This window comes from Leptodactylus fuscus, chromosome 4 (assembly GCF_031893055.1).
Source record: "Leptodactylus fuscus isolate aLepFus1 chromosome 4, aLepFus1.hap2, whole genome shotgun sequence".
Lineage (NCBI taxonomy): Eukaryota > Metazoa > Chordata > Amphibia > Anura > Leptodactylidae > Leptodactylus > Leptodactylus fuscus.
In genome coordinates, this window is record NC_134268.1 from 18,752,917 (window position 1) to 18,773,985 (window position 21,069).

Here is a 21,069-nt window from a genome sequence, read left to right on the forward strand (position 1 = left end):
TATACTCCCTCCCATGCTCCCTACCATTATACTTCCTCCCATGTTCCCTACCATTATACTCCCTCCCATGCTCCCTACCATTATACTTCTCACCATGCTCCCTACCATTATACTTCCTACCATGCTCCCTCCCATGCCCCCTACCATTATACTTCCTCCCATGCCCCCTACCATTATACTCCCTCCCATGCTCCCTACCATTGTACTTCTCACCATGCTCCCTACCATTATACTCCCTCCCATGCTCCCTACCATTGTACATCCTACCATGCTCTCTTATGAGGATGGAGCTCCACTCTGTCTATTTATTTTAGGGGCCTTGTTCCAACACAGAACATTGCTAAAATCCTGAACTGGTGACACCATGAAACATTCACATCTGGGATTGCTTTATTACACAACTCCCCTATCACGGCCATGGCGCGGCCTCTGCTATTGTCTATATGTTTTGGCACATGCAGACATGACCCGTTCCAGTTGAGCTGCTACCTCCAGGCTTGTGTTCAGATGAAATCATTCACTGATGACATGTTAGTTTTATATGATAATAAACCCCCAGACCGCAGATGATAACAAGGAATAACACAATGTGTTTTCATATCAAATAAGTGACGGCCTTGGCCTCCAGATACACGTATGTTATTGTACATGGAGCGCGTGAAGGTTTAGTGTGTAGTCTGGTTAGTCAGAGCCTGGACCGTGCACCGGTCTGAGTCTGACCTAGGGAGGAAGGCTACCAATAAGATCAATAGGAGGCCCTGGGAATGGACGCCATTAGGTACTTTACATTGGTCTGCTTGCTAGGCCACCACGCCATTCACTTTTCTAAGACTTCTGGGACAGAAATGAATCAAGCATTGGCCAAGCATGTGGATCACCAGCGCTCCCCGCACAAGGGACAGATATCAAACCGCTGACCCCTGTTTTCGTTATCACTAGCCTCCCCTGAGGTCAGACCTCAGTAATCAATAATGGAAAGATCAACGCAAACCTGACAGACCCCATTGTAAGTCCGAGGGGTCCACTGTCCCTCTTGCGACAGCGCCGGACAGACATGACATCACTGAGCACACAAGCCTTACTTACTAAAGTTTACGGAATATCCTAAAACATGAATACAATAAAAACAAGGAGAAAAATGGAGGCCCACAAAAGCAAAATTGGACTTTATTTTCACAGCCGTTCCTTTTGTACTCGGGGCCTGAGCTGTATGAGATCATAAGAACAACACAATCCGGTTTCCGACATGGCCGAGCTGTAGAGGCTGAGAACAGGCGACCAGGTCCGGCCTGTGGAAGAGACTTCCTTTTATCTGACAGAGGAAGGAAGAAAATGTCGGCCCAATTAATAAACAACCAGAAGCCGCAGGGATTGCGTGGAGAGAGCCAGAGGCGCCAGGCGCGCAGCCTGCAGGACTTGTCCCCGACTAAGAGGAATTCAATCCCATTACCAGCTCATGGACAGGAAAGCCAATCGGCCCGCTCACGACTATCTACAACGGGCGGCCTTCATTTATCACGCTAGCAAAATAGTCTGTGACAGGCAGAGAAATAAAATCACATGTGGGGAAAGAAGGGTCATGCCGAAATCTGTACAGCAGGCGCTCTGCCTACTGGCACTGCGTGTACGGGACTAGCAAAGAACTGAAATTTAAGGGGAGGGATCCGAGCGATGCCGGCACCGGCCATCGCAGTGTTAGGCCGGGTTCACACAGAGTATTGTGGCTCGTTATTTGGAGGATTTGTGGGCTGTATACGCTCCCATTGTTTTCAATGGGAGCCGGTACCGTACACGCGGCGCTATTTTGCGGCTGCCGCAAAATCACGGCTGCAAAATAGCGCCGCGTGTATGGTACCGGCTCCCATTAAAAACAATGGGAGCGAATACGGCCCGCAAATCCTCCCGCGGCGTCTACGTACCAAATGACCAGCCAGAATACTCCGTGTGAACCCGGCCTTAGTGTCTCCAGAATAGGGCTGGGCGATCATGACCTAAGTCTAAATCACAATCAGATATTTCACCTCAATTATGATTAATGGCGATTATTTAGGTTAAACCCCTTTTAGACCACGCCCCTTTTATAGGAGTATGTTTGGGGTAAACCTCGCGAGATTCGTTTCTTGAGGTTCCCCCACTGGTTTCTCTCCAGACCGCAAAGTATAATGATCCGAGGCCCAGGGGACATGACAACATAAATGACAGAGTTACTCACCTCTCCTGGGCTCCATTGTGACTCCCTGCTGTCTTCTGCTTGACATCAGGGACCAATCACAAGCCTCAGTGGTCACATGGGTCATAAAGTGTCGCGACTCTTGTGTCTATGCGTCACAACACCATGTGACCCACCAAGGCCCAAACACAGGCCTCAGAAGACCCTGACATCAGACAGAAGACAGGGCTGGGCGATCATGACCGAAGTCTAAATCACAATCAATCAGATATTTTACCTCGATTACGATTCATGGCGATTATTTAGGTCAAACCCCTTTTAGACCACACCCTTTTACTATAGGAGTATGTTTTGGGTAAACCTCACAAGATTCGTTTTTTTTGAGGTTCCCCCATTGGTTTCAAAACTGCTATTATACTGTGGGGTCTCTCCAGACCGCAAAGTATAATGATTGGAGGCCCAGGGGACGTGACAACATCACAGTCAGAGTTACTCACCTCTCCTGGGCTCCGGTGTGACTCCCAATCACAGGCCAATGGTCACATGGGTCATGCAGTGTTGTGACTCTTGTGTTTATGCGTCGAAACATCATGTGACTCACCGAGGCCCAATCACGGGTCTCAGAAGTCCCTGACATTAGATAGAAGACAGCAAGGAATCACACCGGAGCCCAGGAGAGGTGAGTAACACTGGTTTTCATGTTTCCTCACCTCCCCTGGCCCTCTACTTATCATACTGTGGGGTCTATAGAAACCCTACACTATAATAACAGACGTTCCGATTTGGACGAGTTCAGTCTGAACAAAACTGCAGGTGGAATCTCACAAATATTGTAATAACCGACGTAAACAAAATCACATAGGTTATCTGAGCGGATGTTTGGTTTTGGTTATTTTTTTGATGAATAACACAGTCCGACTCCAGAAGCAGGTCTATCTTCTGGCCCTCAAAAACATGCATCCGCCTCAAATTCGTCTCAATTTCCTCCTCTCAGGCCTCCTGCGTTGGACAGCGGAGTTGGAATGTGTGGCAAGATGGCGCAGGACGCTAATCTGTTCACCATCCTTCTGTGTCTCCCACTAAAAACAATAGGGGAAGAATCAGGGCCGAATCTGATTTTGATGTGGAGATTGACTCCGCTGTGTGAACATACCCTTATTCTCCAGGACTACGATATTCGGGGTGACCACCAGTATCAGATTGTCAGAGGACTACCATTGGCTGTGACACCTGCTGGGGAAGGTAACGTCACGTGATAGCCATACACAGAGCGGTGCCTGGTGTGACAAGTAACTAGGATGATGCAATAAGGACTACACAGAAAACCTTAAGCATTTCACTTCCAAGAAAAATCAACAGAAAAGTAAACCTGCGAACACTGAAGGTGACAGCAAGTAACGTAACGCCTGGCTGGACATTTCCACAGAAACAGGCAAGACACTAAATGTACCGAGAGCTGATTCACACATTCCTCTAAATCCATTAGATTTACCTGGAAAATCCTGCATGTAATAAGGCACAGTGCACATTGAAAGCAAACCAGGGGCTAGTGACAAACAAAGGAAACGACGGCCAGTTCGGCAACCAGTTTAGTCTTGAATTGCAGAATTTCCAATGTGGAACAAAGACAGAAATTTAAAAAAATAAGGCTGGTCTTACACAGCCGTAATGTAAGTCTGCAATTGAGGGTTTTCATTTGCAGACACATTATACTCAATGCGGCCTCTTACACCACCAGATATTTTACCCGTGGTGTGGTCGGGCCGCAACCGTGGTCCGCAATTTATAGAGCATGTCCGTAATGCCCGTGAATTGCGGCACTGCACGGAGTCGCCCATAGAACTCTATGGGCGAGTGCGGCAGGACACGGACATCCGCGGAGTGCTGATCAGCAACATGCGGACCGTAGAATCATTACGGTCGTGTAAGACCAGCCTAAGAGTAATGGGGAAGAAAAGGCAGCGGGGATATAAAGGGAACAGTCACATGGAAAATGTGATCCAATCTATGGGCAGTGTGTTATACATGGTCTACCAATAAGTATTTGGACACCCATGCAAATGAAGATATCTGCGGTGTCACGCCTTCCGCCGTTAAATATCGTGTAGGAAACAGCATTGGCATTAGTCGCATGCAACATGCCACGAAGTGCAGAGTCGTCCGATTTCGAGAAAGGGGTAATTGCGGTTTACCACAGAAATGGTCGATCCCTAAGGGACATAGCAAGCGAATTGAATTACCCAAAATCGACATCAGCCTATTCGATTTCGAAGTGGAAGGTGAACGGTGATTTTCAGAATGTGCCCCAAGTCGGCAGACCTCCAAAACTGGGAGATAGAGACCGACGAGTGCTGGCCAGAGACACCGCACCCAACCGATGGCTCACATACACCAGGAGTGTCACCAGGCATCCGGGAGTATTGTGTAGGAAGAAATGTTGTTTTTCTGTTCTACCACAGGTGACCAAATACTTCTTGGTGGACCGTGTAGAGCAGGGGGAGCGGAGCAGACTGATATATAGATTTGTGGGGGGAAATTCTGTAGAACTTATTTAACCATGGAAATCACCGTTATAAAGCCGGGGTCAGTGACTTACATGTCGCGCCTCCCTATGATCTTGGTCGGTGTGTGGTCACTGGCGCTGCTTCAACTTGTACCCAGTGCACGGTTTTACCGCCAGCTTCATGCTCCCATAGAGGCTTCTTAAAGGGTCTACGACCAATCACCATAGCCAGCCAGATCTATAAGGCGCCTTCCTCCCTCGAAGACCGCTGAGCAATTTAGTTCCTAACTGCCAAGTTTCTGCAAAAGCGTTTACTGTTCCGTGTTCTGTTTGATCTCTGGCCATTTACCTCCAATCCTGCCCCGCCTGTCCTGACCTATTGTCTGATCTTCATATTGCACAAACTCAGCCAGCCCTGACCTCGGCCTGTCTCTTGATCACGTCTCTGACTATCCCCTTGGTACTTTACGATGGTAGATTTAGTGGTCAGACACCCACCGATTCAGGATCAATATTCTTGGTGACATAACCCCTTTAATACAGCGTCAGTGTGAATGAGAGCTACTCATTGTTAGAGTCTGCTCTCATCACAGAGAATGTATTCTCAGGTGCCCATGCATCCGACTACCAAAAAAAGCGTCTTTTTGACATATTACGGGCTTGTACCTCTATGATCATCTCCGTCCAGGCTCATAGAGAACATCCATATACCCTAAAGTGCACTAAGACGTCACCTTTAACCTTTTCTGCCGCTGCCTAAAGAGGGAACCTTGTGCCAGGTGAATAGAGAGCCACTTGCTTCCTTAAACGCGTCAGCCAGGAGGAGTTATGCAGGGAATTTACTTAGATGCTTGGAATAGCGCAGATGCAAGCACATTCCCACCCTTCCTGGTGTTTACATGGCACGACTTTCCCTCCAGATCTATGTCTTGTCGAGAGGAAGCCTTCCTTGGAAGTTCAAAGTCTGTGGCTTCTGAACCCTTTTGTATGGAAATAAGGCGTTTAAATAAAGCTGTACGTCTTCCCATGCAGCCAGAAATAACCACCGGGCTCCTGATGTCCTGAGCGACCTCTGTGTTTGCCCCCACTGCGCTATGACGATAACACCAGAGAGGTCCGCTTAGATGATCGCCTCGAAGAGGAAGCAAACGTTTCCTGTTTCCCTGCCAGGGAGGCTATGAGAAAGTTTTTCCCGTTGCGACTTTAGACGGAGCGCTCTTGACATTCAAGCTTGACTGCAGGCGAGGGAGGAAAATGTGCAACCGAAAGGCCCAGATTTCCTGAGCCAATCCCCGCACCGTGACCATTAACGTGACAGCCGCCCGGCCCTTGACACCCATTAGCTCCGGCTCATTTGTACCTGACATCTGATGTGAATTTACATGGAACGTGAAGACTTGGTTCGCCGACCGGGCACCGCGTCCCCTCTCCTGGTCAAACCTGACCTGAGCAAGATTACAAAAACATATCTGCCTTCTTTCAAAAACAGCGACACATCTGTCTACATGTTGCATGGGGTACTGCAGCTCAGCCCCATTCACTTCAATAGAGGTGAAGTGCCACGTCAGATGCGTCATAGTTTTTGGAACGTGGACAATCCCTTCAATATTTGGGATAATGTTTATAAGCTTATGGTGCTGATTTCTTTAACCAATTAACCCATACACACAACAAGATGACCAGCTTTTCAAATAAACATGATTTTGTGCTAATCCTATGCGAAATGTGTCTATAGGCGGCCACCCAGTGGTTGTGATGTGAATTGCAGCCTGTCATTGGTTTTGCTAGCATGGCACGAGATCATTTAGGATCATCAAAAATTGGGCGCCCTTATCCGAATTCGAGCTAAGGGGGCGCACCTATCTGTAGGTCTGTGAACTCGCAGAATATTGACTACTGACTAATATCTGAAGCATGAAGAGAAGATCTCATCCGCTCAGCGCAGGAAGTCTATACGTACGGGGGGATTGTAGGGGAATTTCTCTTATCAGCATCAAAACAGATCAAGAGACCCCATCAGGAAGGACAACATGAGAGATGAGAATGTCAGATTATTTGTGTGTACAGTCACATAATGTGTAGATCACACCACATCCTTACTTAGGGTGCGAGATAAACCTAACAGACAAACCGTCAGCGGGGCGCACAGCGTTACTAGACAGACATTTATCCAGTCCCATGGGAAATAGTAAGAGCCCCATAAATATAACAATAATCTCAGAATTCACCCCTTGTGTCCGTTTCCTAATAGTCCTATATAGTTGTCCATTACTGATATGGGGGTCCTCAGTTATTCAGTGGGGAATGTGACGACAGAAACCTGGGAAATATTGGGCTACAGGGATGGAAATGTGGGATAGATACGGGTCCTATGGGTCCTGCCATGTCATGGCCATAATATTGCCAAACACGTTGTGTCAAGGATAGATTCATATCCCATGGGTGACCCACGGAAATTCCACAAAAAGTGGGAAACACTTTAAAGGGTTCAATGGGATTGCTGGAAATAGCTGAATGTTGTAGTTGTCTCCAGTGCTCCCATTGAACTAAATGGAGAGGAACGACCCCCACTGATCTCTAAGTTATCCTACAGGGATATGAGACTGGTACTAGAGATATATACTGACACATCTAATAGTCCGGATCCCACTACTAGTATAGGAGACTGGTACTAGAGATATATACTGACACATCTAATAGTCCGGATCCCACTACTAGTATATGAGACTGGTACTAGAGATATATACTGACACATCTAATAGTCCGGATCCCACTACTAGTATATGAGACTGGTACTAGAGATATATACTGACACATCTAATAGTCCGGATCCCACTACTAGTATATGAGACTGGTACTAGAGATATATACTGACACATCTAATAGTGATCCCACTACTAGTATATGAGACTGGTACTAGAGATATATACTGACACATCTAATAGTCCGGATCCCACTACTAGTATAGGAGACTGGTACTAGAGATATATACTGACACATCTAATAGTCCGGATCCCACTACTAGTATATGAGACTGGTACTAGAGATATATACTGACACATCTAATAGTCCGGATCCCACTACTAGTATATGAGACTGGTACTAGAGATATATACTGACACATCTAATAGTCCGGATCCCACTACTAGTATATGAGACTGGTACTAGAGATATATACTGACACATCTAATAGTGATCCCACTACTAGTATATGAGACTGGTACTAGTGATATATACTGACACATGTAATAGTGATCCCACTACTAGTATATGAGACTGGTACTGCTGATATACAGTATACTGACACATCTAATAGTGATCCCACTACTAGTATATGAGACTGGTACTAGTGATATATACTGACACATCTAATAGTCCGGATCCCACTACTAGTATATGAGACTGGTACTAGTGATATATACTGACACATGTAATAGTGATCCCACTACTAGTATATGAGACTGGTACTGCTGATATACAGTATACTGACACATCTAATAGTGATCACACTACTAGTATATGAGACTGGTACTAGTGATATATACTGATACATGTAAGGGTAGGTTCACACCTGCGCTCGTTGTCCAGTTTGTACAATGCCGCCGGTTTCCGTCTTCTGCTCTGCAAAACCGGACAGGAGACGGAAACCCGGTGGTCAGTTTTCAAACCCATTCACTTGAGGTGACCGCCCGTGAGCGTCTTCTGCCTGTCCGCGGGGAAACCGTTTGTTTAAAAAAAAAAAAAAAAAAAAAAAAAAATGGTTTCCCCGTGGACAGGCAGAAGACGCTCACAGGCGGTCACCTCTGCAAAGGTTTGAAAACTGACCGCCAGGTTTCCGTCTCTTGTCCAGTTTCGCGGGGCAGAAGACGGAAACTAGCCGGATTGCACAAGCTGGACGACGAGCGCAGGTGTGAACCCGTCCAAATAGTGATCCCACTACTAGTATATGAGACTGGTACTAGTGATATATACGGACACATCTAATAGTTCGCCACCCCAAACACAGACAGACCCTGAGCCGGTACAGACTGAGCGCCCACAACCTGGAGATAGAGATGGGGCGATACAGGCAGACGTACAAGCCACGGGAGAAGACTATGCCAGCACTGTGACCAGGGGGCCCTAGAAGACGAGACCCACTTCCTGCTACACTGCACCAAATACTCAGCTGTGAGGGCCGTCTACTACCAAAGACTCTCTGCCCACATCCCAGACTTCATATCTGCAGACGAGAAGAGGAAACTCTACATCCTACTGGGAGAAGAAGAGGCCACGGTGGAGATCGCTGCCCAATACGTGTCCAGCTGTCACCAAACAAGAGGAAGATGAGACTCCACGGACTGTTATACCCCAAACCACCCACCCCACCCCCCCCATACAGCGGTCACCAACTAAGAGGAAGATGAGACTCCACGGACTGTTATACCCCAAACCACCCACCCCACCCCCACCATACCCACCACTCACCTATCCGAATCCAACACCCCCCACCCACACACACACTTTACTAGCTTTGGCAATGCCAGATATCTATTCGGACGTGCCAATAAAGCTGATTTGATTTGATATACTGACACATCTAATAGTCCGGACCCCACCACCAGTATATGAGGCGGGTACCAGTGACATATGATGTCAGTAATCCTTTCCTTGTAAGCAGATCACCTGTTAGTAACCCCTCAGGAATGCACTTACTGGCCTGTGACCATTTCCAGAAACCCCTCTGACCTTACATTGTGACAGATGACATCAGGGCAAATCTCCAGAATGATCAAAGTGTTGGCAGAAATCTCTGGGAGAATATATTAGACGCCCTCCCTTACATCTGACTCACTGCCTTTCAATAGGTCACTGGATGGGTTCTGTAGGTGTAATGTAAACTTTAGGCTATACAGCCCCACGCTGTATAGATTGTGCAGTGCTGCTAAATCTCAGCCGGTCGTGTTGTAGCACGCACGGAAATGGTGGATGTCAGCCTGATCTCGGTCTCTACTATTAGTTAGAATTTTGCTATCTGTTTCATGGCCGAAACGGTGCGGTTGAACCCAAAATCCTGGTGCACACAATGGATGATTTGGTGCCAGTCTTTATATCACTTGCACCTTCTCATAAATCCTGAGCAACCTCCGCCAGACTGTGCACCTGCTGGTCAATGGCGTAGATTTTAGGAATTATTGGAGCCAGTACACAGGCGTCAGTGTTCATAAATCAGACCTGCATAGGCCGAAAGAAGTTGCAAAAATTTGGGGCCTTTTCATGTGACGCACCCAAGAAAACGGTCACACAAGGAATAACAAATATGATCCACTTACTACAGTGCGGCTATTCACACGTCTGTTTTTTCTTTTGACAGTCTATTTTCCTGTTAGAAAAATTAGACTTGCTCTTTATTTCCACTTTTCAAGTCTAAGAAGGATCCTGAACTTGGCTGCCCCAAGAATGCAAAATGCTGCACCCAAGGCTACTCACATGGCCATGCCCGTCTCTGGGCCGTGATAACCAGACATCTGCAACTGGTATACGGGTACGACAACACAGATGTAACCGGCAGCCGGAGAGCATCACGTACAGGTCATACTACATGACACACAGGAATTCAAGAGTCAATGACTCTTAGCAACAGGACAGCTATTTAATCATTGTACAATCCTCCACCCTTCTTATGCTACTCATCAGGAATCCGTCATCCCATCTTCCAACCTAACCATACTGGGGTCACGTTAGGCATCTGTCCTTACCCCCAGCAGAGCTGACAATCAGTCTCATCATTGTCAGAAAAAATTACTATTATTGACTAGATACTGTGTAACTCCAGGAAAAGATGGCGTTTGCTGCGGCTGCCTGTAGGGGGAAGAACAAGGAGGTAGCAGAGATAAGTGTGGGGAAACATGGATATAGCAGGGCTGAGTGTGTGAGGGGAAATATGAGAGTAGCAGATCTTAGTGTGGGAGAAGATGGAGGTACAAGAAGTGTGGAGAGGGTGTAGGATGCAGAGCTGTGGGAAGGGAGAAGATGGAGGTAGTATAGTTGTGATTGGAACATGGAGGTAGCAGAGCTGTGTGTGGAAAAGGCAGGTGTGAAGGAAGAATAAGCAGAAAAGAGGCAGTATATAGCTAACCAGGACATAGGCCTTCCTACAATACCTCCGTGTATAGTAGAAACTGTGCAAGGCTGCCTGTAGGGGGAAGAACAGGGAGAGAGCAGTGCTAAGTGTAGGGAAATGTGGAAGTAGCAGGTTTGAGAGTGGAAGCAGGTGGATGTAGCAGAGCTGTGTTTGAGGAGAGAAAAAAAAAAGATGGCAGATTTGTGCTTGGAATATGAAGGTAGCAGAGCTTTGTGTAGGATGGATGTAGCAGAGATGTGTGTGAGGGGAAGATGGAGGTAGCAGACTTGTGCTTGGAATATGAAGGTAGCAGAGTTGTGTGTAGGAGAAATGTGGAGGTAGGAAAGCCGTGTGTGTGTGTAACAGGCATGTGTGAAGGAAGAGTAAGCAGGACAGAGGCGAATATAGCTGTCTTATTTTCGAATAAAACCAATTATGGTAATGGGGAATCCCAAACGAAAATCCTGCCTAAAAGAGGGCTCAGAAAGTGCTGGAACCACTGGGTTAGATCCTCATCATTCAGACAAGCTCCTATCAAATATAGGTCACACCAGGCTGTAATACAACATGTCAGCCTCCCGGCCTATGGAGAAGTTTGAAGTTCACACATGAAGGGAGAGTCCACAACAAAAGTGGGTGAAGTAACTTCCCGAATGCCATTGTGACCTATATATCTGAATGCGAGCAGCGACGTTCACCAAGAGAAACGATCAAGATGAACCGGATTCTTTCAAGCAGCGCTAACATTTACAGCAGACATTTGCAAGTTCTCTGACAGCCCGCTTCTCATCATTACCTGTGTACACACAGGGCATTTCTTAGAAACTCACAGCTGAAGGTGGAGCATGTGATTATCCAGTGTGTATATTACGCAACGCTGCACAATGACGGCTATTGTAACGCACACACATCAGATGTAATGAGACGCAGATGTCATATGAGCTGGGGCGCAAGAGCTGACAATCTAAGGCAGAAGGCAAGTGGAAGGTCACATAGGAAAACCAGACAGATCTTGGTAATGAACGGATTCTCCGTTCCGATGGCATGACACTGGATGGAAAAATGGGTGAATTAAAGGGGTTTTCAGGACTAAAAGAAATGGAATTACCTATTTGTAGATGAAGGTGTGATTGATAGAGACTCTGCAGCCCATAATTTGCATACACAGCGCCATACATCTAAGTGTGGCTGCATCTGGTACTGCAGCTGAATCCTATTCAAAGTTGCATAGGCAAATAAACAAAGCCCACAGAATTTTATGCATCGGTCATGTGCAGTGTCCATATACTGAATGCACTGGAAAAAGTCCTGGTCGGTAGGTTACATGTATCCATAGGCCTGCAATCATGAGCACAATGCAGCCCTGCAGCTTATTCTTTGTATACACAGACACAGCGCCGTACCTCCGAGTGTGGCTGTGCCTGGTACTGCAGCTGAATGAATTCTTTTCAAAGATGCACAGGAAATCATCCAAAGAATAATAATACCTTGCAATGTCTCTTGCGCGGGATGTTTGCAGTGTCCATTAGACGTATACCCTGGGAACGCCCCTGGTGCATGTGTCAAATTAAAATACGGAGCACTTCTCACCCTTTACGGAGTACAGAGATCCCATTACAGTCGAATCTGCCTTTTTTAAGAGCATTAGGTTTCTGGTCAGGGGATCCCCAAGTGGACCCCCAACCCCCAACAAGTATTAAGGGTTACGTCTATGTGGTCAGTCTCTGACAGGCTACATCAGGTGATCACACAGACTATGCACTACATAAAGGTATAAGTAAGGCCGCCATAGCGTGTATACCAGCAGGCATCTTGTCCCGGTCATTACCTTCCGCATGGTTTCCTCCACTGCACTGATATACTGGTTCAGGTCCCTGTTCAGGGCGGCGTATTCCACCATGATGGACTCCATGCTGTCCACCTCTGCGGCGTCACCTGGGAAGACATACAAGGATCATCAGGTTTATTCTTTGAATGATTCCATTTTTATCTGTGACGATATCTGGCAATTCTGTCGCACGATGAAGAACTTTAAATGAAGCAGATTTTTATATTAAAACGGTGCATTTTGCATTATAAATTTGGTGCAACTCACAAGGGACAGATCCAACCTTAAGTCACCTCCTAGTGGTCAAACAAGTACAATATCTTTATTTGTCAATGGACGGTCCCTTTAATAATTTTAGCACACATTACAGCTACTCATCACCCGGCTCCTTCCTATGTATTGTGCACATTACAGTAAATATAAACCTGCAGCCTATTACGGGATCCCTGCAAAGGTGCAATAGTAAGCAAAGCTCAGGAGTGCAGGAATAACTGAGGCGCAAATCTTTGGCAATTCTGCAATAGAATCCAAAAGTCTTACAAGCAGACATTGTGAATCTCAGTTATTTCATCTCCTCGCTCTTATGCTATTTGTGGATTGTGGAAGAACGGCGCCCCTAGTGGGCAGACTAGGAAAATACACTGAACACCTGACATATCAATTTTGTGCAAATTATAATCTTCTACAAAGGATGCTGGATATTTGTACAGTATAATTCTGTACAGGATCAGAGAATGAGGCAAGAGCCATAAGAATACCCAGGAGTAAGACCTGCACATGGGCGATAACAGATTGGGGACTGCAGAGAGATAGTGCGGATAAGGGTTTGCTCCTCTCCAGCTTCAGATTCCCTAACACGTAGGAATAGCATTTAGAAAGGCTATTCTTCTCCTACCTTTAGATGTCTTCTCCACGCCGCCATTCGGTAGAAATCCTGGTTTTCTTTGATATGCAGATGAGTTCTCTCGCAGCACTGGGGGCGGTCCCAGGCACTCAAACAGCACTGGGGGCGTACCCAATGCTGCGAGAGAAATCTCCAGCAACGCCTCCATCTTCTTCTGGAATAGTCTATCTCTGCGTCTTCTTCCGTCCTGGGTTTCACTCTCAGAGCCGACTGCGCATGCCCGGGCCACAAGAAAATGGACACTTACACCAGGTTACTGTGTAAACGGCCATTTTCTTGTGGCTCGGGCATGCGCAGTCGGCTCTGCCCGAGGCCTAGAAGATTGAAACCCAGGACGGAAGAAGACACGTGAAGACCCCGTTCCAGAAGAAGATGGAGGTGGTGCTGGAGATTTCTCTTGCAGCATTGGGGACGCCCCCAGTGCTGTTTGAGCGCTGAAGACCTCCCCCAGTGCTGCGAGAGAACTCATTTGCATACCGACGAAAACTGGGATTTTTACAGAACGGCGATACGGAGAAGACATCTAAAGGTAGGAGAAGAATAGCCTTTCTTAAGGCAATTCCTAGGTGTTAGTCAGAAAAAAAGGCATCCAATGATAGGATCCCTTTAAAGGGATTTTCCAAGCGACCCATCCTTACGATAGGGTATCAATTAAAGATTGGTGGCCGGCCCTGTCCTATGAATGGGACTGAGCTCTGAGCCGGCCATGTCACCTAGTAACATCATGTCCGTTGGTCACATGACCACGCTATGGCTCAGACCCATTAAAATCAATGAGACTGAGCTGCCGCGTAGCCCCATTCAGGGAAACTGGGACTGCTCATATGGGACACTGCATACAAGGGGGCAGATTCAGGTTGGCATAGAGGAATGATATTTAGGCGCAAACTTGCCACATTGTGCGACTTTCCATTTTGGCGCAGGGACAGCAGACTCATCAGTAATCTACCATTTGCTGCACCTATCAGTCAGCTTATTAAGACTGGCATACAATACGTCAGTCTTCCTCAGTCTACCACCTACACGTTCCTTCAGTTAACCCTTGCCTGCGTCTGATAACCATTATACAAAGTTGTCCAGGTAACTCAGCTCACCTGTACAGCCCAATCCATTGCCTATAGCTCCATCTACCTGTAAGATCTGGAACTACAGCCATGGAAGTTTTGTGTTTAAGTTGTGCGCTCGCCACTTCTCGTACACACGGCTCACATCCACGCTCCTATTTCCTGTAAATGGTTTTTATCTTTTGTGAATGAAATCAGACCTCCCGGCCCCTGAAATGTAGGTGATTTCCAAGTTCCTTAAAAAGCTGAGCGTTTTGCAATGCGGCCGTCTTGGGCAATGATCGGCTCGCTCGGCTGCTTCCTTCATTTATTTTTATTTACTTTTAGTTTCAGTGACCGACACCTTACGATGAGGCAATATCTTTAATGATGTGAGTCACCGCCCGAAATCTGCAAAGTAGGAAGACAGGCCGGTCATAACACATAAAAGGAGAGGATGACGGACAATTGTGAAACGCCATTGGATTTGCCTATCGGTGAGTAAACAATACAGTGAATCACCAGGGATGTGCGGCGGGGTGGACTGAGGACACGGGCGATGGGAGAGGTCACACGCTGGAGGGACAGCCCTCATCGTCTTCATTGTCTATTAGATGCCCATGGTGCATGGTGAATGGAATAGAGGATCACTGTACGGCTACATCCCAACTATAGTTATATGTTATGCACACCGCGGCAACTTTACATATAGTGAGACCTACCTATGGGCCCATCCACTTCAACTATAGCTCCAGCTACTCTTCCATGTCTCTCTGTGCCCCCATACAGTATAACGCCCCTATAGTGGCCCTGACACGGTATGCCACCAAATTATAATGCCCTCCTCCAGTTGTCCCTACAATTTGTTTGTTATCCTCCTACAGTATACAGTCCCATCCAATAGTCCCCCTCCAGTATACAATCCCCATCCAGTTGTCCTTACAGTATAACGCCCCCCTCCAGTTGTTCCTACAGTTTATAGTCCCTCTGCAGTTGTCCCTGCAGTATACAGTCCCCCTCTTGTTGCCCCCTACAGTATACAGTCCGCCTCCAGTTGTCCCTACAGTATACAGTCCCCCTCCAGTCGTCCCTACAGTATACAGTCCCCCTCCAGTTGTCCCTACAGTATACAGTCCCCCTCCAGTTGTCCCTACGGTATACAGTTCCCTTCTAGTTGTCCCTACAGTATACAGTCCCCCTCCAGTTGACCCTACCGCATACAGTTTCCCTACAGTATATAGTTCTCCTTACAGTATACAGTTCCCTTCCAGTTGTCCCTACAGTATACATTCCTCCTCCAGTTGTCCATATAGTATATAGTCTCACTCCAGCTGTCCATATAGTATATAGTCTCACTCCAGTTGTCCCTATAGTATATAGTCTCACTCCAGCTGTCCATATAGTATACAGTTCCCCTACACTTGTCCTTACAGTATACAGCCCCCCTCCAGTTGTCCCTACAGTATACATTCCTCCTCTAGTTGTCCATATAGTATATAGTCTCACTCCAGCTGTCCATATAGTATATAGTCTCACTCCAGTTGTCCCTATAGTATATAGTCTCACTCCAGCTGTCCATATAGTATACAGTTCCCCTCCAGTTGTCCCTACAGTATACATTCCTCCTCTAGTTGTCCATATAGTATATAGTCTCACTCCAGCTGTCCATATAGTATATAGTCTCACTCCAGCTGTCCATATAGTATATAGTCTCACTCCAGCTGTCCATATAGTATATAGTCTCACTCCAGTTGTCCATATAGTATATAGTCTCACTCCAGCTGTCCATATAGTATATAGTCTCACTCCAGCTGTCCATATAGTATATAGTCTCACTCCAGTTGTCCCTATAGTATATAGTCTCACTCCAGCTGTCCATATAGTATACAGTTCCCCTCCAGTTGTCCCTACAGTATACATTCCTCCTCTAGTTGTCCATATAGTATATAGTCTCACTCTAGTTGTCCATATAGTATATAGTCTCACTCCAGCTGTCCATATAGTATATAGTCTCACTCCAGCTGTCCATATAGTATATAGTCTCACTCCAGTTGTCCCTATAGTATATAGTCTCACTCCAGCTGTCCATATAGTATATAGTCTCACTCCAGCTGTCCATATAGTACATAGTCTCACTCCAGTTGTCCATATAGTATATAGTCTCACTCCAGTTGTCCCTATAGTATATAGTCTCACTCCAGCTGTCCATATAGTATATAGTCTCACTCCAGCTGTCCATATAGTATATAGTCTCACTCCAGTTGTCCCTATAGTATATAGTCTCACTCCAGCTGTCCATATAGTATATAGTCTCACTCCAGCTGTCCATATAGTACATAGTCTCACTCCAGTTGTCCATATAGTATAGTTCCCCTCCATTTGTCCCTACAACATTCCCCCTTCAGTTGCCTCCCACAGTATAATCCCTGAATCCGTGACCGTCCTGCTGAATCCGGGATTGTTGGGCGGTTTGGTTAGGCTACTTTCTTCTATGAGCACCTGATGTGTCTCAGCCAAGAAGACAAAAAGCTGGGAAGACCCCTTTAATGGGAGTCAGGCTGTAAAGGGTTACATGCATATTCTGTTGATCGAGGCGACTTCTCTTTCCCTCTACCTGAACAAACAGAACAGCGCAGCCTTCCTGTGTGACTACTCCGACTGTTCACCATGACAAGTCTACAAATACCTGAGACTTTGCACAACCAGCACTCGACTTTTGTCCGCGCACTAAGCCACGGCTGACGATATGGCGCGCACAACTTTTGTTTGGCCGGTTTCGGCAAGAACGACTGTCAATCAAACGCTGCATGGGGCGAAGGGAAAGCGAGAAAGGTCAATGAAGGCTCCATAAACCTAAAGTACACACAAAGACAATAGGAGAAAAAGAAACAATGTGGAAGGAGGGAGCAAGACTGTGTGAACGGCGCTTAAAGGAGCCTGATGGGTGTTTCATACTGAGGACTATCCACAGAATAGGTTACTGGTATCTGATCTGTAGGGGGTCTGACACCCGAAACGCACACAGATCAGCTGTGTCAGCAGCCTCCAGGCACTACAGTAGGTGGGCGACACATACAGGGCCCCCTACTCAAGTACCGGGAGCGGCGCGGCAGTGTCCTGACTCCAAATCCAAATCTACGAGTTCATCCATGACCCCTCCTGTAGCTTCACATTACAGCTGATATCCCTATAGTCATGTTGCAAAGTCCTAGACTGCAGCGGACACTGCCTTATAGAGAGGCTACCTATAGGGGGCACTAGAGAGACGCTGTGCATATTTTTTACCAGGGAGCATAGCTTCCAAGATAAGAGGCCTTCCTACAATTCCCATAGCTTGCATCATTGTCACACGGATTTCCAATTTTAGGATTAAGTTAAAATCTGCAATGGAGTCTCTGTCACTGAAACCGACGAAAATCGTCAGAGAGGAAAGTCCTGCATGGAGGACCTTTCTCGTCACCAATTTCAGCATAAAAACATCGGAAACCCGAAGGACACCCCATTATAGTCTATGGTGTCCGCAGGTAACCGCGATTTTAGCAGGCGGACCCGAATGATGGAGAACTAGCCTATCCAAGCTAATAGATATAGTTCCTGAAAGGGACCCTCCCCATCCCCCTTAATTCAGATACAAGTAATACTGGGTGCGCCTTTACTCACTTTGTCTATTGGGGCAGAGCCGACTGCGCATGCCCATAGGCCACAAGAAAATGGCCGCTTACTTACTGTGTAAGCGGCTATTTTTCTTGTGGCCCAGGCATGCACAGTCGGCTCTGCCTGAGGCCTAGAAGTTTGACCCCAGCGCCGGAAGAAGACGCGTGAAGAGGCCATTCATGAAGAAGATGGAGGCGGCGCTGGAGAGTTCTCTCGCAGCATTGGGGACGCCCCCAGTGCTGTTTGAGCACTGAGGCCCGCCCCCACTGCTGCGAGAGAACTCATTTGCATACAGGCGAAAATCGGGATTTCTACCGAAAGGTGGTGCAGAGAAGACATCTAAAGGTAGAAGAAGAATAGACTTTCTTAAGGCAATTCCTACGTGTGATCGAGAAAAAAAATATCATTTTAATGAAAGGATTCCTTTAAAAATACCAGACATCTGATGGACGCCATTAAAGTCAAGGGGGGTGCCTTGAGGTTGGTTGCTGTCCGTCATTAGACAGACCCTTTATGTGTTTACCTGGTCCTAAAATGGAAGAATGGGAACTGTGGCGCAGGCGTGACCATGGTTTAATACAGGACTGCACCTCCAAAACTACAAGCAGAAACAAAGGGAAGACCCCACAGGAAATGTAGTTTTCAAAAGGATATATTGGTTGTGGTTATCATTCTATCTTCTGTCCATGATTATGGGGGCGGCCATCTTGCCTGAGCTGCTCCTCTGCTCTGTTAACAGCACTTAGTGACATGCTTTACAGCACAGTCATGGCCATAGGTAGACTGAGATGACTTACGGCGGTCTATGAGGGAGTTTTATAAACATGCTCATTGCAGGGAGAAGTAGATAAACTATGACATCATCAGGAGGAGAAGATAAGCTGTGACATCATCTATGGTCAGTAGTGAAGTCATGATGGCTCAGTGGTGTTATCTATAGAGGCGTTATCTTCAGTTGCGATCCTGCTTTAATAACCTGTTTAACATAAAAACTAGGTATAAAAATAGGTCAATGTCTGGTGACACATTCCCTTTAAGAATTGCATAATATGAATCCTCATGCACCACATGGAGCCCCATTACTATGTATCACCAAAGGGGGAGGGGCAGGAGTGACGGGAAGTTTTTTTCTGGGATAAATCTATAGATGATCTATCCTAAGAAAAGGTAATAAATACCAGATTCATGGCCTTCCTACTAATCAATTGTTTTTAACATTTGATACAGAGAGAATGGAGCAGGAAGCAGACAGCGCCGTTCTCTGTGTAGTGGCCAGTCTCGGTACTGCAGATCAACTCTCATTCATTTGAATAGGACCTAAGCTGCAGTGACCCTGTCCAGCCACTACGCAGAAAACGGCGCTGTCTGCTTAGAACAGATCTCATCTTAGTGACCTATCTTTAGCATAGGTCATCAATATTTTTAATGTTCCTTAAAGGGGTTGTCCAGGAATTGCAGATCTCTGACAGGAGGACAGAGAAAGTGGAAAAATAATTATTAATTATTATTATTATTATTATTATTATTATTATTATTATTATTAATAATAATAAATAATAATAATAATAAATAATAATTAGAGATGAGCGAGTACTGTTGGGATCAGCCGATCCGAACAGCATGCTCCATAGAAATGAATGGATGCACCTGGTACTTCCGCTTTGACGCCACCCAGCCGCTTAACCCCCCGCGTGCCGGCTACGTCCATTCATTTCTATGTGAGCGTGCTGTTCGGATCGGCTGATCCGAACAGTACTCGCTCATCTCTAATAATAATAATAATAATAATAATAATAATAATAATAATAATAATAAGTGGGAAAAAATAAATAATAAAAACTTTAAAAAAAAACAACAAAAAAAACAAACACTCACCTGTCCCCGGCGCTCTGGTGTTCAGTCTGGTCCAGGAACAAACCCCCAGATACTGCTGGACGGGACAGAGGACACCGGAGCGTTGGGAACACGTGTTTTTTATTTGGGGGGGGGGGGCATCCACCATGGCCCTCTGTCATAGAGCTGTAATTCCTGGACAACCCCTCTAAGCTCACTAGCTACAAGCTGGAGCTACAAAGACCTCTGGGATAGAAGTAATGGTGGTAAATTACATCGGAGAGCTGAGCTGATAGCGGCTGCACCCCATCATAGACCTGTCAGATGAGAAGGAGCGAGTAATCCTACCAAGATGGTCTCTATAAAGTGCACCTAGAAGAATCCAGCGACAGGTTCTCAGCCACAGGAAGAGTCTACAGCACTGACTTTCGGCTCCATCTTGAGGGAACATTAAGCAGTCACTCAACACTCACTAGTACAGTGCAGAGTGAGCACAAACAGCACAAGGTCTGTGTATACGCCACAATCCGGGCGGCCACGTGCACGGCATTCCTGAGCCATGAGTCCTCCCGCCACTGCCGCAGAAAACCTAGAAAGAAGCCTCTCTCCTCACGCAAACCCACATTTCCTTGAAGCTTCCTGCTGGCTTAGACAGGCAGACAAAAGACGGGCGGAAATATCAGCCCTGTAATTATAGAGGGACGGCCAGGGGCACAGGTAGCCAGTGCCAGGGGTCACACAGCCCAATGGTGTAACTCTACCCCTAATACTGCTGGAATACAAGGAGTCTGTCAGCAGCTCTTGTTCCATATAGAGGAGGGGGGGGGTTGTTTAGTGTAAATATACCTTGGGAAGGTCATGCAGGTTGTATAGCCTAGGAATACACATTTTTACTCCGTCGGAAACAAGGGACACCCGAAAGTAAATGGGGTCCGCTGGGCTCTGTGTGTAACCGCTATTACAGCAGTCCGCCTGTTCCATTGCGGAACCAGAACAACGGATACTAGTATGAAACCAGCATCCCCTGTTCC

General features: G+C 46.5%; 1 protein-coding gene across 1 annotated transcript in view; it reads right to left on the bottom strand.

Moving 5' to 3' along the window:
- NSMCE2 (NSE2 SUMO ligase component of SMC5/6 complex) overlaps positions 1-21,069 on the bottom strand; it is a 145,235-nt gene that overhangs the window by 80,916 nt on the left and 43,250 nt on the right. Inside the window, exon 3 of the mRNA XM_075270110.1 lies at positions 12,605-12,711. Coding sequence (XP_075126211.1) covers positions 12,605-12,711 — 107 coding nt within the window. The remainder of the gene's footprint in view (positions 1-12,604; positions 12,712-21,069) is intronic.